This window comes from Vanellus vanellus (assembly GCF_965231255.1).
Source record: "Vanellus vanellus genome assembly, chromosome: 5".
NCBI lineage: Eukaryota > Metazoa > Chordata > Aves > Charadriiformes > Charadriidae > Vanellus > Vanellus vanellus.
Window position 1 is genome coordinate 79,823,783 of NC_138910.1, and position 24,720 is coordinate 79,848,502.

Below are 24,720 nucleotides of genomic sequence, written 5' to 3' on the forward strand. Positions count from 1 at the left end.
TAATTGCAGGGGTTCAAAGTAGCCTTGTCCCTGCTGTTTCCTCAAACCAATGCTCCTTGGAGGACCCAGCTCCTCATGCATTAAAGCCACTTGTAGCGTAAAGAGACCTTCTCATGTGGTATCACTTGCATGAACACTTGCTCTGAGGCACCATCGTGCATGTAAAATATTGGGGAATAAAGCCCTTAATGTCCAGATCAAGCCATTTGAAAGATGACTTAGCCTTGACTATATTTCTTTTATATTTAAAGTTTCTTTTTTTAATATATCACAGAGGTGCACTTTTCTGTATTTTAAAGGGGAAATCAGATTTGTGGGGGCGATGCACAATGTAATCTGCAATGTATTTTATTGGTCAATGAAATCTGAGCAACCTGCGTAACTTCACGTGACTAAATAATGAATAAATTCTTTAGCCCTGGGGATTTTTACCTAACTAGAGACTGAATACAATCTAAATCTTTGTGATTTGACCTATGTATATCCTTCTGGCATACCCCGAGAGGCAGAAGGGTGTGTTATTCTCTCGTTCCTATGCGGAAAAGTGGTGCAAACCTGTAGTAACTCTCCCATATGGCAATGATGGAGAACAGTCCCAGGGGAACATCAGCTTCCTGGTCAAATAGGTCACTTAAACGCTTTTCGTGCGTATGAAAGCAATGAGATGTTTGATGAAGGAGCTCCATCGGATCTGGTGGCGTGGTACCGCTCGTACAAATAGACCTGCTCCAAGCCGTGATGGTTGGGCGTGGGGGGCTGGTGGAGATGCGGCAGTTGGGCTGTAGGACGCTTTGAGACTCCTCATAAGATGTGCTTTCAAAAGGGTTGCAGTTATTAGGGATTTGAACAAAAATCTGAGGGATGGGGCTGAGGCACTTAGACAGAGAAAGTCTCTTCCCGTTTGTCTTATTTCGCGTCCAGCCTCCCGGCGCAGAGCCCGAGGGTTGCTCTCTCACCCTGTAGGAGATGGATGTGGATGTGGAGTTGTCCAGTCCTGTCCTTCCACTCCGAGGGCTGTCAAACCAAGGGCCGGAGCCCCGGTGGGGCGGAGCGGGAGTCTGGTATCGCTCTGGGCAGAGCGGCTGCAGCCGATTTATGGGGTGAAGCTGATGATCGTTCCATCAAAAACTCCTTATCTAAAGGTTAATGCCTGATGAGAGGTGGATAAGGAACGTGTGTGTGAGATCATTGCGGCTCCATGAGGGAATCCAGCAGGAGGGAGTGTGTTTTGCTGTGCAGTACAAAGGTTTGATAGAAGAGGCAACGTTTAGCACTTGTAATCTTATCCTGCTTGACTGCTCTTCATAAACATTTTACATTTTTTTTTCCTCTGCATCTAGAAACTTGGACGAACCAACCTTCCAAACGTAACCTTAAAATAGCTTTGTCAAACAAAAAACATAAGTGCAAGAAGTTTCCTGCCATTTCCATAACTACGAGCATATGATTTGCAGTTCATCTTGAATAATGATGTAAGAAATCTGCCAGGAAAGATCCAAACGCTGTTACCGGGGTCGTTTCCTAACCAGCTGCAGCTGCCGAGCAAGCGCGGCCGGCTCGCACCCTGGCTTGCGGGAATGCCTATCGACTGCGCAGGAGGAGTTTTGGTAGGGAAAAGGAGATTGTTATAAAGTGTTTAAGAGGAGAAAAAGAGTGAATCTCCGAGGCTAACGTCCCAGCTAGTTCATTTATTTTGGGTCAGTATTTAGATCAAATTCATGGCCACCGTTATTGGTGGCTTTTGCTTCCCTGAAATGAGTCATTTTGATAGAGACGCTGTAAAACTTTCTTACGACGACAAAGAAAAACACACAGTAATTGCTTCAGTGCGTCCTTGCCAAGGGATTAATTGCATGAGAGATGTATTTTATTAAGCTTCCAAAACTGTGGATGCTGCCGCGCTGCCCAGATGAGGTTAGTAGAAAACACATGTCAGCTCTCACCAGTGATGTTTATGTCTCTGCACAAACCTGCCTCCTTTCAGCACCGAAATCCTCTAACGAGAACCGACTGGGGGAAGAGAGGGCAACGAGATACAGCCCTGAGAAACGCTCCCACCAATCTGTTTGGGTAATTGTAAGATTTTTTTTTTTTTTTTTTTGGTGGGGGAGAGGGTGTCAGGGAATTTTGCCTGTCCCAGTTTTAGTGGCGAATGGCCATAATGTGGCCTCAGTGCTGGCCCGGGCCACGTGGTGCCATCCCACGTGCCAAGCCAGCATCCCAAACTCACATTCATTTTGGATGCTTTACCCATCATGTTAAACCAGCTATCAGTCTGGCATAGGAGCTAACAACTAACTAAGTAGTTACTTAGGCAGATCATGATTTGCTTATTGAACTCTTTTTTTTAGGAATCAGGTGTATCAGTGGTGCTGTGAGACTGTAATTTTAATGGTGTCAAAGGACAGCATTATTAATTTTATATTTTATGCCTATGCTTTTCTAGTGAACCATTTAAACCCTCGCTGCCCTGTGACTTAAAAGGGGTGTCAAAGCAGCAATAGCTTATATTACACAGAACTTTTCCGTAAATTACACAGTGACGTGCAAGTCTGGGCAATTCTCTTCTTTTAGCAAAGTAAAATGCAGCCCTCACATTTCTGAAATATTGTTATGAAACAGAGCCAATATGGTCCCATTTTCAAAGCGAGGCACAAGCAACTGGGTTTTGCTCTTTGGAAAGTATGACAGAATATTATTCATCTGTTTGCTTTAAGGGATATCTGCCAAGTAAAAACTCTTTTCGTTTTATTCTGTGTGACGCTGGAACACGAGTACAGAACAAAATACATTTTCTTTAACAACGTAGGAATAATTTATACAGCATTAATGCCTATAGAGAGGGTGTATTGGATATATGTAATAATAAAACTAATTTATTGATACCCCTTTTAATTAACTGCAAAGTTTTCCAGAGCATGTTTCTTCCCTCTGTGCTGTCACCTATCAGCGTTCGTTATGAACCCAACCCTTCTAAAGCAACACCCTCCATAACCCCAATTGTAGGTTGCAGATTTGTAGCTGTATGGCCCTTGTGGTGCCACTCTTGAGAGGGCAGAGGAGTCTCCCCAGGCGCCGTGCGGATCCTGGCTGTTGGGGGGGGACTTGCGCCGTGCGGATCCCAGCTGTCCCAGGGGACTTGCCCGTGCCGGGAGCAGAGCCATCCACTCGCACTTCCATTGTCCCGCTGCAGCGAGCAGCAGTTTTTTCTTGGAAGAGAAGGGTATAAAGCACTTGGTTGTCTAAAGGAGGCAACGTTGGCTGCACTTTCCCATCAGTACTCTGCTGTTGGATATAAATGATTTCGATAAACAGCTCTGAGTAGTGTAGTGCTATGGTAGAACTTTTTTTCTTTAAGCAAGACAAAATGCCTTTCTCTTTGTAAGTGAATAAAGTGTCTGGACAGTCTTCACACAGAGCCAAAGCTACTCCATCTCCACTTGGTAGATCTTGTCGGAGATAATATAGCATTTCTTTGCTTTTGCTCTTCAAGTCGGTAAAATGTTCATAAATCAGTCTGGCTTTGCACGCACACCGTAACCCTGTGCGGGCTTTACACCGCCGTCTTCCAGTGTCACTGAATGTTACGATGGCCTTTCCCTTGCTGCTTTTATTAATCCTCACTGTCTCTGTGTACATCCCCTTGTTTACATTGCTGTCAGTTAGAGATTTGGTTACCAAAATAATAGTAATCCAATGACCCCATCTAACCAACTAACAGACCTAAGTGTAAGTATGTATCTTAGCGGGCTGGTGTTGGAATGGGCATCGGGAGGGAGAGCGATGCTCCTACCTCTTGTCTTGGGACACGCACAGCATTTGGGACTTCTTTGTCCTGCCTTGTCCTACATCCCTCCTGTGCCCATTTCCACTCAAGGTATCAAAATTAGACCTGTATTTATGGTTCTTTCTCGTTGGGTACTCAAGCAAATCCTTCTTAAAGCAAAAGAAAAAAAAGGAAGAAAAAAAAAAAAAGGAAAGAAATGCGTGGGGTGTGGTAGAAATGACCACACAATTACACCATCCTTGGAATATGTATTTTAATACATTGGATATTGTAAAAATAAATACAACATGATCTCACAAGGTTCAGTTTTTCTAAGTGAACTCATGTCAAAGCCTGGTTACAAAGCTTTTGCTAAACTAAGTTCCTGGACCCGTTGTTGATGTCTGCTGGGAATGTTGTTTAGATTCGGGCACTTTCTGGTAATTTAGAAAAAGACTGGCAAAGAAAAGGCAGTATGTTGGGAAGTGGAATAGAGAATTTTGCAGAAATGGTTTGTGTTTAGAAACTGGACTGCAGAGATGTGTTTGGATGAGGTGGATTCCATGCAGCCCCTCCAGGTTTAATGCGAGTTGGTAAGAAACAAATTGCAAACTGATTGTTGTTGCCTTTCGGCGGCTGCAAGCTGGTTTGCTTGGGGATGCCTAAAAAGCTGCTGCTGTTTCAAGTCAGGCAATTAGAAATTCTTGCTGGTGTCAGGCTGCAACAGAAAGGCGCTGCGCTGGGAGGCAAATCAACCTTTCCATTCACTGGAGCCGTCACGCCGGGAGCAGATGAGATAGACATCTCTCCCGACACAGCCCATGTAACTACCTCCTCTGGCATCCCTGGGAAAAGTCAGAGATTTTGGTCCTCCCTTCCTTTCCTTTCACGCTTTTAGACATTACTGTATCTCCCATAAGAAACAGTTCCCCGGGGAGCTTCTATTAATCAATCGCTGTCTTGGGAGCTTGGTCCTGCTGCCTCCTGCTGATCCTGAGATCGCCTGGAAAAGGGCCAGGGAGTTTGTGGCACACGGGGCACGGCAGACATTAGTAAGGGGGTGACCTTTACTGAGAGCAACACCTCTATCGCACGTGTGAAGCACCGCTGCTTTTCGACACTGCAGTGCCGCAGTGGTGCCAGACCCAGCGATGGATGGTCTTCCAGTCTCAAACCGCTCTGCCTTTTCTGAATGGGCTTTTTCATTCACCGTAAGACCTTTGCTCATGGAGCCACGAGCACTCTTTTGCTTTCATGTTTACATCTTCAATGTGCCCAAGTCGGATGGGGTGAAGAGAACGTCCCAGGCAGAAGAGCAGGATCTCGCTGTGCAGTGAGGTACCACCGAGAGAGCCATTGGGAGGGTCTGAGTGAGAAGCAAAGGGAAGGAGGAGAAGCATGAACTTGCATGGGCCATTCTCTGTTTTAGGGTTGGTTTATTATTTTGTTACCATTTCAGTATGTGAAAAGCTGCTGGTGACCCAGGGTTGACAGATGTAAATATTGCTAGCACAAAACAAAAGAAAATTAAAGAGGGGAAAATGAACCCAAGTGGTGACAGTGAATTCTTTGTGAGTTGTTTGCAATTTTTTTTGTGTGCTGTGACTTGGTCTCTCCTTCTGGCTCCATCTAGGTGACCCTTGTTGAGACCTTTGCCATCTTAAACTCTATGTGAAGGACAGCATCCTTTTACTCATCCAGACACTTACTCATATTCAGATGTACCCAGAGAGACATGATATACCTTATTGCGACTGATCTTTCTATGCAGCCGCTGTAACCTGTAGAAAGATGATGGTCGAGTCTGAGCTGTATGAAGAACCAGTGCATCCCGTGTTGATGGAGGCTCTAGGTGAGGTCAGATTACGTTAGTGAATTGGTGTGGACACCCTTCAAAGCTCTTCTCAGTCTTCTGTAAACTTTGTGCAATCAGATACTTAAAGACACCTGAGCATAGTGTAAATTTAATCCGTGGTACTATTATTACATGAAGGCAGAAGTATTGTCGCAGGAGAAACTGCAGCGGGATCTAAAAGCAGTGGGCAAGCTCCAAGATAAACATCAAGGCTTGAAATATTTAAAGACCCAAACAGAAAACAGAGTGGAAACCAAATCTGAAAAGAAATAATCCTAAAACACTACAGTGCTGTATCATCTGTCGGTCATTTAAATCGGGCGCTTTCCTTTTTGTCGTGGGTCTTCACTGAACGGTCGCTGGGGCTTTGCGGGGTGTGGGCAGGGGAAGTAGTGGGAGTTGGGGGGGGTATCAGCACCCAGACCTGAGCAGTGATGAGCTGCCCTGCGATCATCGCTGAAGTTGCTCCTGCAAGCTGGCGTCCACAGTTTTCCCCTGTGTGGTGGTGCTGACTGCTCACCGCTCCAGTTCAGCGCAGAATTTGCACAAGTGATTAAGTCCATCCCCAATCAGCACTGCCTACAGCTTAGACTGACTTCCCTTTCATTAGGATTTAAGCTTGTCCGTAAATTTTAACACATTAATTGCTGCATCAGGCCTAATTTACCTCCTGTCTGAGCCAAAGGGACACATCCTTTTGCAGTGGGTAGAATCAGATCAGGACCGTGAAGCAGCTACACATTTGAGCAGTGATGCTGTGATTTCCTTATGAAAAGTACGCGAGGTATGCAAAACGTGAACGGTGGAAAAGGAATCGGCGATCTCAGCCTTGATCCCAAGAAAGCGATTGCTGTGTTTGAACGCCAGCCGCTGAAGCGGCTGCCAGTTGGCAGCAGGAGGTGGGGAATGTGTTCAAGTGGCGTAGGAGCTCTGTGTGCTGCTGTGGGCTCCACATCAGGCTACGGCTCTGGTTTTGGATGAAACGTCTGGCGAGCAGAGGGTGTTCGGCCTCGGCAGCAATCTGTTCAGCGAGAAATGGTCTCAGATGGAGAGCTGGCAACTGCCCCCCCCCCCCCCCAAGCTGTATTTTGGGGAGCGATGGCTCAGGGAATGTCCATCTGGCCGAGCTGGAGCTGCATTGGCAGCAGCGTTGTCTCCAGGGCTGCCCTGGATGTGGCTGGGCACAGCTTTGGTTGCCTGTCAAGGACCAAAGGGATGCCCAGGGAGGGCATAGATACTACATGTAAACATTTCCATCCTGAGCTGCAGGAGTGAGGGAGGGGAAGAGACATCACAAAGAGATGCAGAGGCAAGAGGGGTTTTCGTGTGACCCTGAACCACTGACGAGGGGCAATACCGAAACGGAGCCAGGGAGTGAGATGTGGCCACTTGTTCATGGACGGGCACGTGCCAATAAATAACTTCACCACAACAACGTTTTACCAGCCTATGATCAGGAGTCCTATCATGGGAGCTGCTATTTTGAGCTCCTGATAGCTGTCAGGAGCCATAGATGACCCTCACAGCCCAGTACTTCCCTTCTTTATCACCATGTCCCAGCAGAGCAGCTCTGGGAGCGGAGACCAGGGGATGGTGTCCTCTTGTCTCTCAGGGCTCCTTCTGTCATACTCTGATGCTCCCGTTCCTTTCATTTCATTTATCCTTCTGCCCCATTATGGAGCTGCTTTCCAAAACAATTCAAAGTAGTGCCTGCTCCATTTAAGCTACTAATCTCATGTTTTCCCTCTGTGAATTCAAGGCTGGCGTGCAGCCCCGGGGCAGAGGTGGTGGGATCCAGGCTCTCCTCTTTACTCTAATCTTCACCTTCTGAGATTATCTCCAAAATCCTGCTCCTCAGGGCATGTCCATCCGGGTAAACTGGTGTCTCTGCTCTCTCGAAGTCCTTGCTTCCTGCAGCTATTGCAGTTAAAATTTCTTTAGTTGAAGGTGAGCCTCAGAGTGAGGTGAGTTTGCTTTGTTGATATGTTAATCACATTCCTCCTGGTATTGTCTTCCCTATCCAGTTGTGTGCTTAAATTGCAATGCTTGATCGCCTTCAAGAGCAGCTGCTATTAGGTGTAATCCCTGAGTTAAATGCTGTAATAAATTATAATAAATGAAAAATAAATTATCATAGATTCATAGGATGGTTAGAGTTGGAGGGGAACTTAAAGACCAGCCAGTTCCACCCCCCTGCCCTGGGCAGGGCCACCTCCCCCCAGCCCAGGTTGCTCCAAGCCCCGTCCACCCTGGCCTTGAACACCTCCAGGGATGGGGCAGCCACAGCTTCTCGGGGCAGCCTGTTCCAGTGTCTCACCAATATTTCCTATCCCTATTGGGGAATCTGTTGATTAGAAAATGGAGAATCGACCTCCAGAGCCTGTAGTAGCTATTGTGGTTTTTCGGCTCAGGTTTCAGCTGGTTTATCTTCTCTTCAAGAACCAACAGAGTAAAAATATTTTCACCAGAGCTGACTCCATGCAGAAACACATGGATGTGGTTGTGTGTCTCTGTTTACATCTTGGCGTATCTTTTGGCTGAATATTATCCATTATCTGAGGCATCTCAGCCTACCATCGCTGTGGTTAATGAAGAGTTAAATTGACAGTTTAAAGGTTGCACTTTTGCAATCTAATTTTCCATGTACTTGAGAACATCTTGGGACCATCATCCAATGAAGCCTGGAGCCCTTCCCGTTGCTTTCTCAACTGATGTGAGATGTCTGTGGAAGGAGGTTTCCATCTCTACCAGCCGTCTTTCCCACCCCCCTGTCTTCACAGTCATAAATTACCGCAGTTAATTCACGGTGTCTAGCTTCTCCCTGTGAGCTGGAGAACAACGCTGCGTGAAGCCTGGGATGGTGCTCTCGAGCTGGTAGCGGAGGAGTGCCGGGAGATGTTTGGGGTGTCCTGGAAGGCGATCCTAGCACTTCTTCCTGCTAATCCCATTAGCTGGCCCTGGCCGCTGTGACAGGGCGCTGGGGAGCCCTGCTGCAGGCTGCCTGCCTGCTCTAAGCCATGCACACAATGGGTGGGTGACTTCAAAGAGGCTAAATGTAATTTGCATTTCCAAGCTCTCACAGCCAAGGTCTTCAGGAGGGGATGAAAGTGGCTTTTGTTAAACCTAATGGCAGAGTTGATTAAAAAAGCTCCGATTTTTTCCCTATTAAGGCATAGTCTGATTCCACTGTTAGGCTTTTGGCACCTGGGGGAGGATGAATGCTGCCAAAAAAAAAAAGCACACAAAGGAAGCAACCTGTTGCCTACCCAGCTGTGATCATACTTAGGGATATTCCAATATCATTTTTCCTAATTTGAGCTCCATATCGTGGCTGTTTCGGGTGGGTACCGGCATGAATAACAAAGAGATTATCAGCAAATTTTCCGTAGGCATCTCCCTTTGCCGGGGCCTCAGCAGAGCCGAGGTGTCCTGTCTTTCCAGAAAATGGGTCCTAAGTATCTCCAACTGTATTCTCCAAGCGAGAAAGTAAAAGAGCTGATTCATGGAGTTGGGTGCATGTTTCAGTGATCACGTATGCAGACCCCTCCTTAAAACATCCATAAAACTATCTGTTGTGTGCCAGCACTCGGCTGTTGGTTATCTGTTGGAAATAAGCAGTGACTGGTCTGCTCTTCAGAGGTTTAGTAATTTCCTTTCTTTGCTTTGTTTGAAGAATATTGGCAAATAATTTCACATCTGGATTTATGTATTAAATGTCTCCTATATTGCATAAAACAAAGCACCTAATGAAAGAAATCTGTCTATTTAACTCCTGTCTTAGCTTTGGTTCTGGTTTAGCAATAACTGTTACCACACTCAGGGAAGATCGAAGAAACATTTCCTATTTCAAGGGTATCAGTGCTGGGAGTGGTTTGATTTTCTATATACGCTTTAAATTCTGTCTCTGCTAGCATGACTCTTCCTGCTATGTTCGTCAATAGTAAGTACAAGTTTGGTTCAAAAAGAGGAAACAGCATGTTAGCTGCTTTAAAGAAACATAAATCTTTTTTTCTGGCAGTTTATGTTTTCTCTTCTAATTGAGGCTGAGTACATTCCTCAATATAGCCTTCCCCCTCGTGCAAAAAGCATTCGTTTCATACCACATTAATGCATATTGTCTAACCTGAAATGCCCCCAACTGTTTTTACCAGGCAGCTGAAGATTTTTTTTTTAAAAAAATAAATATTCCAGATCTTGTTGAATATAAGGAAATAATCCTTATATTCACTTCGGAGTTGTTTGTGAGATACTGAAAACTACCTGCAGCAGTGTGGGAATCTTTTAAGGTTAAAATCACCCAAGGCACAAAGCCCGTGCCGTGCCCCCTGCGCTACCTAAAGACCATATAATCCCTTATCACAGGCTCTTAATGGAGGGGAAGGCGGCACGGGGGCTCCTGCGCTGGGTGAGCCTCACCCAGAACGAATCGCCAAGTGCAAGACAAACACAGTAAGCCCCTCGCTTCGGCCTCTGATAATACAAGTGCCAGCTCCCCGTAGGGACGTTTTGTTGCAAAGTCGCATGTGAAATGTTTCACCCTTTTGTGTTTTATGATCGATTTCAGGGACGAGTATGAAGAGGACGGGTTTTGTCAGCCCTACAGGGGGATCGCTTGTGCACGATTTATTGGGAATCGAACCATTTATATGGAGTCTTTGCATATGCAAGGTGAAATAGAAAATCAGATTACAGGTGGGTAAAAATTGCGCTTGCTTCTTTCCCACGAAGCTGTCTTTTCCCAAAAAGCTGCGAGAGTTTTATAAATTGCAATACTATTTTTATTTCCTCTTCATCCTCTCTTGCTGTGACCTTCCCACCGCAAAGCTTGCCCGGGACTCCTGTGTGGTGCGGTGTCCGTGGAGGGAGTCCTCCAAAGAGTGACGGTCTGAGCAGCCCCCGGGTCTCTGCTGATCCAGCTCCCCCAAAGGAAACTAAAAATGATTTTCCAAGAAGAAGGGGTTGTGTATCTACAGCTCTGGGAGCGGCTCAAAGCCTCGTGCTGCTGTTTCCCAAGCAGATTTGAAAAGTGAAGGGAGACCAGACTTAGTTGATTATTAGGTGATTGACATCGTTTAGGAGAGCTGTGGGTGATGGAAGAGGCTGCACCTCTTCCAGCGTAAGACATTATATGCATAAATAATTCAGCAGGTCATGTTTTCCCTTTAGATTTCGTGAAGGACCATTTTTCGTTGTTTTCGTGGGAGATGCTGTGCTGATGGGGGTGCTGAATTCAAGCCGAGGCCTCATAAATGTCATAATACTGCCCTGGTTTTTTATATTCCTTAATCTCAGCCAGATCCTAGCCAGTAGTCATCATGTCTATATTCAGAATTTCTCTTGCTGTCAGAATATGCCAAATTTCTCTTCCCCCTAGAGTGTTCTTCCTGTGTTTTGTAAACGCTGTCAGCATTGCGAGAAAGGCTTTAGCATTGCTCACAGGAAAGGCCAGTGGTTTCTATACAGCCAAAAGTTCATAATCTTATGTCATTTTGGTTGAAAAAGTCATGCGGAATATTACGAAAGCTGTCATCTTCCGCGAAGGTACTGCTACTGTCATCCTGCAGCCTGCAGGGACTTTGGTTTCTACCTGTTGGGTAGAAGACATCCAAATATTGTATGACTTTGCAAACCATTATAAATTATTTGGGGGGGAAGAAAGGTGTAATTAGGTTTGGGGTTTTGGTAACATACTTAACATTAATCCCGTGTTGAAAACCAGATGTATTTTCTCTGTCAGCGAAATCAGCATCGTTAATAACTTTTAATGTAATTAACGCTCTGTATTTCTGGAAGGCCCGTTCATCACCTGAACAGCTGAAAATAATAGTCGCAATGGGAAGTGAGGGTTATACCGGGAAGGCAAGAGCACGGGAATAAAATTCCCACCGGGTTAAGTAAAATCCTTTTGTATATTTTACAGCTGCCTTCACCATGATTGGCACTTCCAGCCATTTGTCGGATAAATGCTCCCAGTTTGCTATTCCTTCGCTGTGCCATTACGCCTTCCCCTACTGCGATGAGACTTCGTCAGCTCCCAAGCCACGAGACTTGTGCCGCGATGAATGTGAAATTCTGGAAAACGTCCTGTGTCAGACAGAGTATATTTTTGCAAGATCTAATCCCATGATTCTGATGAGATTAAAGCTGCCCAACTGTGAAGATCTTCCCCAGCCAGATAGCCCCGAAGCTGTCAATTGTATCCGGATTGGGATTCCAATGGCAGATCCCATAAATAAAAGTAAGTGAAAACCGCCTGTTTCTCCATGCAAAAAACCACCGCTGTAGGGGCTTGTGCATCAGAGTTGGAGCTCGTGGTGGGCTTTGAAAGCTGGCAGGCGCCGTGCTCTCGAATTACCCCGCTCGCCCACTTCTCCCCTCGCCACTCCAGCGGGGCTAGAAATTCAGAAATGGTATTTTCAGTTATTTCTTCAGCTCACACTAAATGCTGTTTCTTGGTTTCAGGTCTTTTCTAATTAATATGAAGTAGGAAACAGTGACAGCGTAAGCATTTGAATACTGAGGATAATCGGTAGCTTCAGCCTCCCTCGTCCTCCCGCAGCAGCCCGACGTGCTCCAGCGAGGCCGTGGGTGCAGTATAGGGGATGCTTGCCAGGAGGGACGTGAATAGGGGCCGGGTCCATGGCTGTCCCTGCCTAATACAGCCTGCTTTTCGGCATCGGCTGAGCTCGCTCTTTGATCCGGCTGGGCTGCAGCCTGTTCGCAACCCTTATACATCCGAATAGTCAAATATAAAACGTGGCTTCCACAAATTCTTCACCTTCGTATGAAAATAATGGCTGCAGTTCAGGTTCCCACTGTAGTTTTTACTTCTTTTGTGTATCTTATATTAAAAACGCTTGGCATAAGCTGTTTTCATTACAGAAGCATAAGCTTTAAATCCTCCCAGGAATGTGAATGCAAAGCAGGCCCTGCGTTACAGCCGCAGCAAATTGGGAGCCCGTGCTCCCAAACTGGGTTTCCCGGCCCTGGGCCAGCTGGGGCTGGGGGCTGCCGGCGGCGCAGGCTCCCGGGGCGCTGTGGCCTTGTCTGCCTTGCCCCCACCAACTCTTTGGATTTTTGTGCTTTTTAATATATATATCTTTTTTTTTTTTTTTTCAGATCACAAATGCTACAACAGCACGGGAGTAGATTACCGGGGGACGGTGAGCGTGACCCGGTCGGGGCGGCAGTGCCAGCCGTGGAACTCGCAGTACCCCCACACCCACACCTTCACCGCCATCAGGTACCCCGAGCTCAACGGGGGCCACTCCTACTGCCGCAACCCCGGGAACCAGAAGGACGCCCCGTGGTGCTTCACCTTAGATGAGAACTTTAAGTCTGAGCTTTGTGACGTCCCAGCATGTGGTAATTACTTACTTTTTTCTATGTTTCATTTTGGAACAAAAAAGGGAAACCGTTTTGTTGCGTCCGTAGCGCTGTCCTGAAAACAGGGGAGCTGTGCGCAAAGTGTCTTTTTTGAATCCCTGAAAAGAGAGCTGTAGGAAAGGCTGACTGCAGCGTTTGCAGCTAATGCCGCAACGTCCCTGCCCCGAGGAGACCTTCGAGCACTGCCCACGCAGCTGGCAAAGTGGTGGCATGAAGATACTTTACTAGGGAATACCTGAGCACGGGCCAGGAGGTGGTGAAGCAGCAGCGCGTTGCCAGCCCAAGCGTCCCAGGCTTTGCAGGTTGCTGCTGGGATCAACTTCTTAGTCCCAAATGAAATCAGATCACAGAAGCTGAGCTCTGGATGCTGATCCACAAAGCGGTTATAAAGCGTTTTCCTTTTCACTCGGTTTATTAAGAGCCATTTTAATAAACGCAAACCTCGCTTAACAGAGCTTGGGCCTCGTTTAAAACATAGAGATGACCTTGCCAGATCCTCTTAGCTGTATTTTAAGTTTGTGTTTACAGAACTGTCCTGGCTGCATTTTGGTTTTGCAAAATGAACAAAAATGGGGATTCAGCTCTCATTTTATTCTGTTTTTCTGAGACCCGGGGGAAACGGATGGAAAACCTGGACAAACGCTTCCTAATTGTTTTATCTGCGTTTAGAAATAACAATATTGATAGCATGCCAAGAAAAAAATACAGCTATTCACATGGACATGCCAGAAATGAGCCCAGAAATTTTCTGGAAATTTACGGTACAAAGTTTCACACAAAATTTTATGTTGCCTACAAGTTGTCACAGTAACATTACCTTTCCCCTTGGAAAGGAGATACCTTTTGATGTTACTGTTCGATAGCCAGAACCAAATTAAATTATTTCTGGTTATGGTTATGAACATTCCTGCAGCGAGACATGTTCTGAGCCTACTCCAAAGTCTTTTTCAATTAACGAAAAGATGGGAGTTGATGCCAAAATGGGATCTAAATTATGTTCTTACTGAAAGAGTAGATCAGGGCAAAGGCAGACAGTATGGGCTATATCATGTGCATCTCAAACCCTCTCTAACATTCATATATGCTTTTTAGAGTCCTGTATCTCTTTTGCTATTATTTCATTGCATTTAACTTCAGTTATTTTTCTTGTTAATTAGGCGCAGTGATAGACTGACTACACAGAATCACAAACTCACAGAATGGTCAGGGTTGGAAGGGACCTCTGGAGATCATCTAGTCCGCCCCCTGCCAGAGCAGGGGCACCCAGAGCAGGTTGGACAGGAACGCATCCAGGCGGGTTTTGGATATCTCCAGAGAAGGAGACTCCACAGCCTCTCTGGGCAGCCTGTGCCAGTGCTCTGCCACCCTCAAAGGAAAGAAGTTTTTCCTTATGTTGAGATGGGATTTCCTGTGTTTCGGTTTGTGCCCGTTGCCCCTTGTCCTGTCGCTGGGGACCACTGGAAAGAGTGTGGCCCCATCCTCTTCCCACCCGCCCTTTAGATATTGATAAGCATTGATGAGATCCCCTCTCAGTCTTCTCTTCTCCAGGCTGAACAGCCCCGGGGCTCTCAGCATTTCCTCATCAAGAGATACTCCAGTCCCCTGAGCATCTCCATGGCCCTCCGCTGGACTCTTTCCAGTAGTTCCTTGTCTTTCTTGAACTGGAGAGCCCAGAACTGGACACAGCACACAAGAATAGTTCAATCTATATAAACTGTTGCAAAGATCTTTTTCAGCCCTTCAGTATGAAAATTGGGATCTGAGTAGTGGTCAACAAGACTCCCCTTAGAGTACCGTCAGTGCTTGACTCTCCACCTCAGGAGCTGCAGGAGCCTAGGCTGGTCCGGGTGAGGAGATGTGGCTCAGCCCCAGGGCGTTTGGGCAAGCTCAGGGGTCTCTTCGTGTCCACCACCAGCGATGCTCTTGAGCTTTCTGTACTCCACTGCACAGTTGCTGCACGACCTTTCAGCCACGTGCATTTTGTGTTTTCCACAACTTTGGGATAATTGGGTAATTAAGAGTTGATGGGGGGGGGGCTGCTTGCCAGGCCCCCTCTAGATGGGCTCTGAGATCCCAGGACTGGCTCAGTCTTTTGATCTGAGACAGCTGAAAGCAGGACGTTTTTGGATGTGTAGCAAAAGTCTCTGATTTGAACATTTTACTAGATAATAAATGAGCTAGGCTCGCTGGCTTGAAGAATTCCTCACAAGAGTTTTAATTACCTCTCACCACTGCCTTAAATGGTACTCTCTGTACGGCTGGGTTATATGGCATTATTGTTCTAAATACAGACAAATAGAGCTATATCAGATGAGTAGTAATTTAATTGTTAAACGCTAAGCTGCATTTTAAAACCAAAATACCATGTGGAACTTGCATTCTGCTGGTTCTGCACTGGCTGAAAGAGCCGTTTCAGGCACATTTTAATAAGTATTGTGCATTCTGCCTCACCAGGACATGCCTAGATGGAAAATGGATTTAATTAGGGTGGCTCCCAAGGAACCTATTAACCTAATGAGGCTTCACGGCAGGGGCTGCTACTTAATAAGAATAATAATTCCCTTTGACTGGACTAGCTCAGGTGATGAACTAGTGCCCAGGTCTCCATCTGCCTCGTGCTGATGCTTTCTTTTTCTTTCTTCAACTGTATCTTTCAGTTGTCTCAGGAGCTGCAATAGATTCATTTCATAAAAGTTTGTTAACCTGAATGTAGGGAAGTGTGAAACATGGAGTAATTCAAGCATGAGGCTGAGCAAAGACAAACATGAGAAGGTTTTGAAGGAGGGGGAAAAGGCACTGGTTGTGTGTCCGTGCTAGAGAGCAGCAGCTCAGGAAGGAAACCCAAAGTGGGTCCACGCTGTAGAGCTGGACATTTGCTGAAGAGAGGGTGAGAGCACACAGCACCCTTCTGCTGGGCACAGGGAGACTGTAATGGGGATGATGCTTTAGTCCTCTTTCCATAGAAATATTTGGACTACCTCTCCTCTCAATTAAAAACCAGATGGCACAACTTAATCTAAAAAGAATGCTCAAAAAGGAGTGTGGGGGGAGCAGGACAGCGCGAGCCTGTAAGAGGAGAGGGGTTATGCAAAGTGACATCCAGAACCATTTGAACTTTGCCTCTGTCACAATTTGAGTCAAACCCAAGCTTCAGATCAAGTTCATGTTTAATTAAGTGCATAAAAGATATCTGTGTGGGCGGCTAAGCACTTCTGCAAACCCAGCCTGGAAAACACAGACAAACAAACTGAAATGACCCTGTAGGAATAATAAAACATTCCCCATTTGGCCAGAATGCGCTAAGCCTGATGCTGCCGCAGACAGTCACCATCTCCCTTGGAAACAACCAGGCTACAGCCACCAGTCCTGCAGCTCAAGGTGATCTTCAAAGTTCCCAGCGCACGCTATAGTTAGTGTGTTAATCTGTGGGTAATTATACCCTAAAATTTATGAATGCTCCTGGGAAGTACCAGAGCAAAGCGGGCTTCAGCGTCCTCGTGCTCAGGGCACGCCAGCTGGAAGGTATGTCCTTGTCAACGCAAGCGGGTGCTGCGTGAACGCGAGGACGTGAGCTCCGTCCCGAAGGCTCTCTCTCCTCTCCCACCGCCCCATTCCTCTAAGCAACGTGCCCTGCGAAGCCAGAGCCAGCTGGAGGGAGGTGAGCATCGGATGTCCCGGCTGTGCCTTGCTGGGCACTGGTAGAAGAGAGCTTCATGTTTCTAAAATGAATCACTCGTTCCCTAGCTGTGAAGAGAGCTGTGTGCGGAGGGAGCAAATATTGCAGCTAGCATTCGCACTATATTCAATAAACCAGCTTCTCAGCCTCTTCTGGATCCGTCTTTTTTATCCACGCTCTAATTTTCTTTTCAACTAGCCTTGCTGTGTCCTTTGGGCCAGCATTTGCCACCCTTCTCAGATGACACTCTATTAGTGTATAGTTGGTAGAGGGATGGGTTTTCCCATTAGCCCGTTAATCCTATTAAGACCAAGTCCTCCATACGTAAGATTTTTTTTAAGATTATGCTGCAGCATTTGTCTGTGTTCAGACTTTTTGAACCCCTTTCCTGAATTCCCGGGGTAAACCCCAGGACTGTTCTCTCTATTTCTTGCCATTTCCATGCATTTCCTCCCATTTCACAGGTGTTCTCCATTTCTTTGGCTCTAGAGTCCCTAATTGACCTGCTCCTGCACCTACAGCTAATTAGAAAATAAGTTTTCAGCTGCACATGTTGTTTGTTCCAGTGCCCTGGGTGGCCACACAAATGCTTTGGCCAATGCTAGGAGATGTTGAGAACAGGAGGCTGGAAATAAATAGGGAGATAAAACTGTCCTTTTTAATGGTTCACCACTTTTCTGTTGGATTGGGGAAACTTTGCCAACAAAACCTGATGTACATATTAAAATAAGGAGTCCATAATCCCACCAGAGCCTTTCTTCCATAAGCTATTTTAGAAATTAACTTTTCTGTGGACCTGTGTTAGACCATTACTTCATTTCACCCCAAGCAAGAGCCACCTCACAGTATTCAGCTATTCCAGGACCAGAACTAGGTTTGAACTGATGTGGTGCAGGGAGATTGTTCCTGGCCGTTCTGTGTTCCTACAGAAATGTTATTCGAGAAAATTAATTGCTCTGTTAATCTTAAGGAAATAAAACAGCATTTAAGGCGGATTGCAGTAGTATTACCTTGATGTTTTATTCTTCTTAACGCTTCTAGTTGATCCAGGGATGTATTTGACTCGGTGGGATACTTCACTCATCGGTATGGTTGTTTTTCTTCCTGAACCAGATTATAAGGATTCCAAGGAAAAGAATAAAATGGAAATCCTGTATATCCTGGTGCCAAGTGTTACTATTCCCCTGGCCATAGCCTTGCTCTTCTTCTTCATCTGCATCTGTCGCAACAATCAGAAGTCATCCTCCCCTCCTGTTCAACGACAGCCTAAACACGTAAGAGGACAAAATGTGGAGATGTCAATGCTCAACGCCTATAAACCAAAGGTAATCCCTCATTTCTGCTTCCACATTTGCTGTCCGTAAAGGCAGGGAGTGAAATGCTTTGATCAACTCAGCGCTGAAATACTAAGCTGATTTGAACTTGCAGTTTCTGCTGGTGCCTTTAGCTGTAATTTTTGTCAGGACTTTTCTTATCAGCAACACAGTGAGTGTGCTGGACCTGTGGAGGTAATTCCTATGTGTCCACGTGTCTGGATAAACAGGAGCTGGAGGTTTTTTTGCAATAAAGCAAGCAGCCCATACCTGAAGCATCTCTAAATTGCCTCATATAAGTTAGAAAGTAGTGCAGATAAAGATGTGATTCAGCATTTTCTCGAGGGAGTTTTTTTATGGGTCTGCTGTAGTCATATGTCGTCTTTCACTCAGCTGAAATCACTTTGGAAAGTTTTGTTTGGTGTTTTTTCAGGCTTACCCATTCTCTCCGTTAGAAAGAGAAATTACCAAAACAGAGCCTCAAAAACCTGCCTGCGGTTCTGGCCAGCACAGCTGATGCATAGCGGCTCTTGTTGCTGGTATTGTTTTGCTTCACTGTGGTCCCAGGTTCACAAAGCAGTTTTTAAAACCGTTTCGGATTTAAGCGTGGTTACTCCTTGTTTACTGGTAGGGCAGCCCATTTGCAAGCCAGTGGGGATCCCCCGCTTCAGGGCTGTAACTGCCTTCTGCCACCTACGGGCAGAATAACGCCCTGGAAAGAGTATTTGCCTGTTTTTTCACACCACGCCGGTTCTCTTCAACAACTTGGTGGAGATTGTTCTTTTGAAGCATTTCAGACTGAAAATCAGTATCTACAAGTCATTAGAATAGAAACTGTGTTGGCTCCGGTGTCCGAAACAGTCAGGCGTGCCTTTAGGTAAGCTGTTATTTTTGTTAGAAAATGACATAGCAAAATGAATCCAAATTCTGATTGTGTTGAGTTGCAGCGATATGAACTCTAACCTTCATGTATTGCTGCTGTAGATGGGCTTTCAGCAGAGCTAATCACTCAGCATCAGGAAAGGTTATGCTCATACTTCACGAGCTGTCTTCTCCATCTCTGAATAAATTCTGGAGCGGTTTTCTTCTTAAGTTCAGTTAAGCAGCTACGGGATAACACTGTCACTTGCTTTTAAATGTCAAGTTGATAGAATTAGGTTATAAAGAGTTAATTGTGGCAGCCTGGAGAAAATTACTTAAGTAGCTGTATGCAATGGGATACAGGGAGTGCAGTACAAGGGGCAGGGATGGATGGAGCTGTGCCAACCAGGTACCAGTCGCTGTTTTGGAGGTCCTGCCCCGCATCTGTGGAGCAGCAGCCTCAGTGCAGCAGGGACAGACACAGAAAGCTGTTGCAGAGGAAAATTCCAGCTCACCGAAAGAGTAGGAGACTCCTTTTAAGTCAGCGATAAAAGTAAACCCACTGCGTGGCTCTGCTGGAAAATGCAGTGCTGCTTTTGCCCGTTAGTAATACAGGCAGCACGCAGAGATGTTTTTACACAGCATAACACTAACAAGAGAATTCCTGTTTAAAATAGCGTTGCAGGCACTGGGTGCTGGTGTCGTGATGCCAGCAGGACTGTTGTGCGGCATATCTGTGCAGGGTGGTCGCTCAGAGTTTGCTCTGTTGTTATATTTTAACTCTTCAGTCCCACACATGCTGGCCCCGTGAATTTATCTTGATTTTCCTTTAAAATTCTTAATTTCGGCTTTCACGTACAACTTAGAGTAGCGGTATATCAAAATGTTGGAAATAGTACAAAACCTGTTAAACTGGGTAAGCGTCAAATCTACATCTTGCATCCAGCCTGCATGGAATATTTTGTTAAATTTGGGGTTGCTTCTTGCTGCCTGTTCTACTAGGTATTTGGGGTACAATCCTGGCTAAACTTAAGGTAACAGGAAAGTCAGTATCATTTTAAGGAGGTCAGAGTTTCCACCCGGACGGCTGACGCACTGATGCCTTACGCACACCGCATCGGAAAGCAACTTGCCCAGAAATGTTTGCAAATATAGACCTCACTGTTTTCTTTTTATGTTCAAAGTCATACGCTGCAAAAAGCTTTCCATCATATTTATGCTTAATTCTGTATTTTCCCACTTGGAAACCCAGCTCGGCCTGTCACGAATGTTTTGATTACCTTTCAAACAAAATTTTAAAAGAAAGGAAGTAGAATCCTATTTTTAAATACTGTATCCCGTATTAATGTCAACTTTGGGTAAAAACACGCTCAGGCTTCAAGCTCCAACTGAGGTAGATGTGTGTTTGCTCGTACAAATGAAAACGTTAGCATTTCGGCGTTTCATCCAAAAGCCTGTTTCAGTTTTAAGGGATCTTAATTGCCTTCAAAAAATATAATAAACTAAGCTCGTCTTGTCACTCACCTAATGGAAGGAGCCGATAAAGAGATAGAGGCGGTGGGCTTCGCTCTTACTGCTCTCCCTTTGTACTCGGTTTACTTTGGCGTGCTGCCGCATCTGTATTTTACACTTCTTTACATTTTGTACACCGATGTATGACAAATACTTGTCAAACAAAAACTAAGCAGATTTATAACCGCTTAACTCGAAATGAGCCCTTCCTGCCAAAACTTTATGACTTCATTTTCTTTCATAGTTTTCCACTATGTTGGTTCAAACAGACAAACCCAGCCTCAGGTCAGACAGAGGTCATTTCACTTTCATTACTAAAATATAATTTACAATATGCCAGACCTAAACAAGTTTTAGCCTAAAGGATTTGTATAATATAAACCATCTGTTCCTCAACAATATAGCTAATTTCCTGCCATCACCGTACAGTCTACTGACTGCCTGCTTCAATGGCATTATTACTATTATTATTATTATTATTATTATTATTATTATTATTATTATTATTATTATTATTATTATTATTCTAAAAGTCATAAGTGGTCAATATTATTAGAATCCATTAATTCTAAAATGTAATTTTTTAGATTATTTTTTTAAATGTCAGTTCTTTTCCTACATTGCCACTGTAAAACTGCCGGTTTATTATTTCAGGACTGCAAATGCTAGTGTTTACATTAATTTACAAAACATAGATCTCAAACTCATTAGCCTTAAATTGCTACCTATGGCTATACTGAGGACCTTAAATGAGTGGGTTTGGGCATAGGTGTTATAAGCACATGTGGAAATTAACGTCTGAAAATAAAACTTCTTTACAGCCTACAAGTGAATATACACACTCAGAATAACAAGAGCTTTTTAAAAGTTCGTCTTTCTTTGACCACTGTCTCATTTTTCTGGCTGACTCTGTCCTGAACGTTCAGTCAAGTGTAAGCGGGAATAGTCTCTACTGTACATTGAAGGGTTAATAGCAAAGTCCAGGAAGAATTGGCTACAAGGACGTAGTTTTAAAAAAACAGTTTTCTGGCCCAGAAGACACTTCAGCACGTACTTACTTAAAGTATGTGAATTGCCTCAATTCCTGAAGTCGGTCAGGTTCAATTTTAAGTATATAAACGGCCAAGCCCAAGTATATAAGTGCCCTTGCTGAAATGTTGATGGTTCCTGCATATATTTAGATCTAATACTTCCTACTTGTATCTGATCTTCTGTAGAGGGTAAAAAGTCATTCTAAATTTAATTTTGGAGGAGGGTGCACAGAGAATAGGTGGCACTCAGCCCTGAGCTTTGCCGGTGTGGGGCTTCTGGTGTCCCTCAGGCTGTCCCTGGCCTGGCGCTGATGCCGTCGCAGCAGCAGCAGGATGGTTGCCAAAAGGGTACACATCCCATGGAGCTCCTGTGTCCGTCTGCTTGGCTTTCAGACATCCTGTGCGAAAAGATGTTTTTCTTAAAAATACGTTTTCAGGCCTATTTTTCTGAGATGTTTTTGCTGTTGTTTCTTTAACAGAGTAAGGCTAAGGAGTTGCCTCTGTCTGCTGTTCGTTTCATGGAAGAACTGGGTGAATGTGCCTTCGGCAAGATCTACAAGGGTCATCTCTACCTTCCAGGCATGGACCACGCTCAGCTCGTCGCTATCAAGACACTAAAAGACTTTAACAACCCCCAGCAGTGGGCAGAGTTCCAGCAAGAAGCGTCTCTCATGGCCGAGCTCCATCACCCTAACATCGTTTGCCTCTTAGGTGTTGTGACCCAGGAGCAGCCTGTCTGCATGCTTTTCGAGTACATGAACCAAGGAGACCTCCACGAGTTTCTCATCATGCGATCGCCGCATTCGGATGTTGGATGCAGCAGTGATGAGGATGGGACTGTAAAATCCAGCCTGGACCACGGGGATTTCCTGCATATTGCAGTCCAGATCGCAGCAGGCATGGAGTACTTATCAAGTCATTTTTTTGTCCATAAAGATCTCGCCGCTCGTAACATTTTAATTGGAGAACAACTTCACGTGAAAATTTCAGACCTTGGACTCTCGAGAGAAATCTACTCGGCAGATTATTACAGAGTTCAAAACAAGTCTCTCTTGCCAATTCGCTGGATGCCACCTGAGGCAATTATGTACGGCAAGTTCTCTTCCGATTCAGATATTTGGTCATTTGGAGTTGTTTTATGGGAAATATTCAGCTTTGGACTTCAACCGTATTATGGATTTAGTAATCAAGAAGTCATAGAGATGATCAGGAAAAGACAACTGCTGCCGTGCTCTGAAGACTGTCCTCCCAGAATGTATAGCCTGATGACAGAGTGCTGGCATGATCTGCCATCCCGGAGGCCACGATTTAAAGAAATCCATGCCAGGCTGCGCTCGTGGGAGGGTCTTTCGAGTCACACGAGTTCTACTACCCCCTCCGGTGGGAATGCCACCACTCAAACGACTTCCCTCAGCGCAAGTCCAGTTAGTAATCTCAGTAATCCTAGGTACCCCAACTACATGTTTCCAGCACAAGGTATACCACAAGGCCAAATCGCCGGCTTCATCGGACCACCAATACCTCAAAACCAGCGATATATCCCCATCAACGGGTACCCGATTCCACCAGGATATGCTGCTTTCCCAGCTGCCCACTACCAACCGCAAGGTCCGCCCAGGGTAATCCAGCACTGTCCTCCACCAAAGAGTCGTTCTCCGAGCAGCGCCAGTGGATCGACTAGCACAGGTCATGTCACTAGTTTGCCATCTTCGGGATCCAACCAGGAAGCAAATATTCCTTTGCTTTCTCATATGTCAATTCCTAGTCATCCAGGGGGGATCGGTATTACAGTTTTTGGAAATAAAACTCAAAAACCGTACAAAATTGACTCAAAGCAGTCTTCCCTATTAGGAGACTCCAGCATCCATGGACCTAATGAATCTATGATTTCAGCTGAGTTGTAAATAAGCGAGGCCTTTGTAAATATAACTATTTACAGTTCAAACTAGAAAGTGGTAGAAAAGATTTATATTCAAATATTTTATTACAGATTCTTCTGGTTGTTTAACAGACATTGCAGCAAGTATCTTCTGTGAAGTTTAACTGCTTAGCAGGATGAGCAGACTCAACCAGACAAAGATCATTGTGGTATGAATACTCGGCATTGTCAATGGACGCATTGTTTCTCTAAGTGCCACCGACAATTCAGAAAGGGGAAGGGGAACTTTTTTTTTAAGTAAAAACATTTTCTCATATGCTTTTTCACAGCTTTTTAAACCTCTGATGTGGTTTAAATCACAGAAACTTTTTTATACTGAAAACATATTTTAATATTTGTCTCTTTTTTTAGGAGATGCAAATATTCGGAGATCTACTGGTTGTGCAATTTCAGTTCCAATAGCTAGTTAAAATATTTGTAAATTTTGCAGTCAAGGATTATGTTTCAAATATGTGATCTGAGAGCTGAATAAATTACTTCAGGTAAGATTTTAGTCTTTCCTTAAGTTGGGAGTCTGAGTTCAGTTTCAGACCAAAAAAAGTCATTTATATGACAGCACAATAGCTTGAGTTACCAACTTGCAGTCTACAAAAATCCTCTGCTATTGGCTGCTAACGATGGCTGGAGTTCTAAGAAATTGCCTTAAAGGAAATGAAATTAAAGTGTTTTAATTTCAGAACCTGAATTAACTCATTCAAAGATAACATTTCATAATATAGTAGTTAAAGCAGAAATTTTATATCCTTTTGTTGCTATGCAACTGTTTAATGGAAAGGCTCCAAACCACGATTTTATATACGACAATCAATTTTCCCAGGAATATTTATTGTTTCCGATCAATGTGTAATATCAGTGACTATGACTCCAGTAACCCTGAAAAAAAGGGAAACTCACATTCCATCAGGCAGCAAACCCATTGATAGCAATTTCGCCTATCAGTTCTAATAATGTGAATTAGTGTAAACTTTCAACTTAGAAATATGACATTTGTATAATTGCTAAAAATTCATTCAGGTATAAGCAATCTAGATTATTCATTTGAAACCACTTTAATGAGTTACAAGTGCTGTGTACCTAACAGTTTTTCACAGACTCTTTTTTTGTACTGAATAGTATTTTTATTGTACACGGAACGAAAACAATCTTTTGCTCAGTTGACAATGTTGTATAATATGACTTTATTTTTATCTTTTTGCACAAAAGCGTGATAATGTTTTGTACAGCAGAAGTGAAAATACATCTCTGCATTTTATATCTTGGTCTGTTTCTTTTTCTTTTTAACCTGATGTAGATGTTCTTGAAATGTATTATGGTGATATTCAGCCACTACCTTATACAAATATTTTTCTTTGTTTTCACTGCATGCATTTAATCACTGTAT

At 44.6% G+C, this 24,720-nt stretch overlaps 1 protein-coding gene across 1 annotated transcript in view; it reads left to right on the forward strand.

The window, feature by feature from the left end:
- Nucleotides 1-23,352, forward strand: part of ROR1 (receptor tyrosine kinase like orphan receptor 1) — a 55,247-nt gene extending 31,895 nt beyond the window's left edge. Inside the window, exons 4-8 of the mRNA XM_082483607.1 lie at nucleotides 10,186-10,313; nucleotides 11,542-11,859; nucleotides 12,741-12,986; nucleotides 17,797-18,008; nucleotides 21,880-23,352. Coding sequence (XP_082339733.1) covers nucleotides 10,186-10,313; nucleotides 11,542-11,859; nucleotides 12,741-12,986; nucleotides 17,797-18,008; nucleotides 21,880-23,304 — 2,329 coding nt within the window. The 3' untranslated portion in view covers nucleotides 23,305-23,352. The remainder of the gene's footprint in view (nucleotides 1-10,185; nucleotides 10,314-11,541; nucleotides 11,860-12,740; nucleotides 12,987-17,796; nucleotides 18,009-21,879) is intronic.
- The last annotated feature ends 1,368 nt before the right edge of the window (nucleotides 23,353-24,720 follow it).